Raw genomic sequence first — 3,004 nt, 5'->3', positions numbered from 1 at the left:
GATGTATACGGAGGTTGATGGGGTGGAAGGTGAGGACCAGTGGAGTTCTGTCCTTGTTGCGGTTGGAGGGTGGGGTTAGAGGGCAGAGATGCGGGAAGTGGATGAGATGTACTGGAGAGCATAATCAATCATGTGGGAGGGGAAATTGCGGCTTTTAAAAAAGGAGGTCATCTGGTGTGTTCAGTGGTGGAACTGGTCCTTCTGGGATCATATGTGGTGGAAGCGGAAGAATTGGGATTAAGGGATAGCATTTTTATAGGAGGCAGGGTGGGAGGAGGTATAATCCAGGTAACTGTGAGCGTTGGTGGGTTTGTAGAAGATGTAAGTGTTGAGTTGGTGGATGGAGATGAAGAGGTCCAGGAAGGGGAGGGAGCTGTCTGAGATGGTCCAGGTGAATTTAAGGTTAGGGTGGAATGTGTTGGTAAAGTTGATGAACTGTTCAACCTTGTGAGAGCATGAAGTGGCACAGATGTAGTCATCAATGTAGTGGAAGAAAAGGTGGGGAATGGTGCCAGTGTAATTACAGAAGATAGACTGTTCCATGTAGCTGACAAAGAGACAGGCATAGCTGGGGCCCATGTGGGTGCCTATGGCTACCCCAATTGTCTAGAGGAAGTGGGAGGACTTTATCTGTGTCCACTGATAACAGTTTGTCAACAAAAGCAATTTCTCCTTGTTTCTTCTGTTAAAGCCTCTCATGCTTTTGAACAGCTCTACCCCTTTACTCTTTTTATAGCTGGAAAATTAATCTTAATTTCCTTCATCCCTCTAGATAACTGAAGCATGTTCTCATTCTGACAAATGCTTGACATCCTTCCTGAAGTGTGGTTTCAATAATTTGACACACTTCTTCATTGAGACTTGATTAGTGTTTTAAAAAGGTTTCTGTACAAGGCTAAGGATCACACATGCCAGTTTAAAAGAGTTTGTCATTTTGGCCTGCCACTCTCAAAGGACTAGTATATGTAAACACTTTGGTTTCTTCATTCCTGAGTGTGTTTAAAATCATGCTGTGTGGTTTCTGTGGCTTTCCCTCATTCTACCTTCTGAAGTGCAATTTTGCAATTCATTGGTTTGATTTTCACTTGCTGGGTATGCGCCATGTTCACCAAATGAGAAAAAAATTGCCTGATTATGCATTCCTAAAGTTTAACACTATATTCCTCAATTCATAAGCAATCGTGCCCTAAATATCTAAGTATAAAAAAAGCAATGGCATGAATATCAAGTCCAAGAAGACAATTACATTCCTCCCTCCAAGTTTAAATACAACTCCATCAATATTTTATGCTTCTATCTCACAGTAAATATTTTATTCATGTTGCTACGGTCTCTCAAATTCCAGGAAGTACAGATTTGCTAACAAGTCTATTATGTAGCATTTTGTCATACCTCTTCTGGAAATCCATGTACACTTTCAAATCCATGACTTACTTCAACTCTCTGCTCAGTCAAGTTAAGCATTTTCATGTATTACACCATATTTTTTCCAATTTATCATACTTTACAAAATTCATTTTGAAAAAACCTGAGGTATCTGACGTGTATAAAACTTGGTATTGCTAGAAAATTGTGACTAGTGAAAATAAAGTTGTGAAGGTGAAACACTTTTTCATACATTGTATTAAAGTGTGATTTTTTTTAAAAAAACATTGTTGTTTAAGTGTCTATTGGCATTTCTTCAAGTGTGGATATTTCTCTAACTCTTTAGGTCACTCATTTACAAACAGATTTTTTTGTATCATTTCCTTTATGTCAATGTAAGACAAGTAATTGTGAACTATTTTCAGAGTTTGGCTTTTCAGAAGATAGCCAGTGAAGCCCGGTTAGGAGGGTTTAATCTAAATGCAAATCGGTCATTCCTAGCAAAACAACGACAAGTAACCAGCACACGGAAAACTCTCACCGTCGCTACGCCTGCAGCAGATTCAAAGTAGATCAACTAATTGCAATATACTAGTGTCCCATTTTTAAAAAGAGGAAAATTGTTAAAGGTAGAACCTAAAATAAAAAAGGAATATGACTGAGATCTGTATTTTTATAATATTTCTGCTTTCAGTAATATATTTCTATTTTGTAGTAGTCCCAATAGAAAGCTTACCTTTAACTCTGTGAGGGTTCCTTTATACTTTATCCAAATTATTTTATATATACAGTACAGAAATGTGAGATCCAAAGATGAAAATTTGAGGAAGTTATATTGGGTTTTATTTGTTAGATCAAAATTTAAAGTTATATTTAATATATATTTCCTGGTTTTAATTTAATGAATTCATTTACTGGAGAATGTTTGCTTCCTGAAGTAATATTTTGTTGCTTTTTATTAAAAAGTTCTGTTGTTGTTTCTGTGCTTAAAGGGGTGACAATACATTTGCAAACATATTTGTAAATTTGAAAAGATATACAATGTAATTGTAATCTCTACTTCTGGTCAAAGTTTAATATGTATACACAGCAATAAAATCCTCTTTTAATTTGTTTTAACTTTGACATTGCTACACATTCAAATCAATTCACTTTATTGAGGAAATGTGCTACATGAGATTGTATTGAAAACACTTGTAAATTTTAAACTAGAACTTGTTACAGTGAAATTTCACAAATGTATTAAGGATTTTTACTATACAGTTCCACAAAACTAGTTTCCATAAAACTAATTTTTAGTTAAATGTTTATAAATCAGAAGTTGGGTCTTTATTGATTATTTTTATAACCTGAGAAAACAAATATAGTTATCAAATTCTGAATTATTTTGGATTTATGTTCTTATAGAATGTTCTAGTAACATTTTAATCGTTACTAGGAATATGTTTATCAAAATATCTTATTTAAAACACCTGAACGCTGGACTTTTCTTTCCCAAATGGGCATTTATACAGCTTTGTGTTTAAATCTGTGTCTGATTTCCAAAGTTTACTACTGCGTGAACTAGATTTGGTGCATTTGATCATCCTTTGCTGAAACTGTTGCTTCACCGGTGGTAACAATTAAAAGGTTAAAGATA

General features: G+C 35.0%; 1 protein-coding gene across 2 annotated transcripts in view; it reads left to right on the top strand.

The window, feature by feature from the left end:
* The window catches only part of hook1 (hook microtubule-tethering protein 1), an 86,744-nt gene extending 83,958 nt beyond the window's left edge, over positions 1-2,786 (top strand). For both annotated transcript variants that reach the window (XM_043699279.1, XM_043699280.1), the window contains one exon: positions 1,791-2,786. In XM_043699279.1, the coding sequence (XP_043555214.1) occupies positions 1,791-1,937 (147 nt within the window). In that variant the 3' untranslated portion in view covers positions 1,938-2,786. The remainder of the gene's footprint in view (positions 1-1,790) is intronic.
* Positions 2,787-3,004: the final 218 nt, after the last annotated feature.

This window comes from Chiloscyllium plagiosum, chromosome 11 (genome assembly GCF_004010195.1).
Source record: "Chiloscyllium plagiosum isolate BGI_BamShark_2017 chromosome 11, ASM401019v2, whole genome shotgun sequence".
Classification (NCBI taxonomy): Eukaryota; Metazoa; Chordata; class Chondrichthyes; order Orectolobiformes; family Hemiscylliidae; genus Chiloscyllium; species Chiloscyllium plagiosum.
The sequence above is the reverse complement of the archived record's forward strand: the minus strand, read 5'-3'. Positions and strand labels throughout refer to the sequence as shown.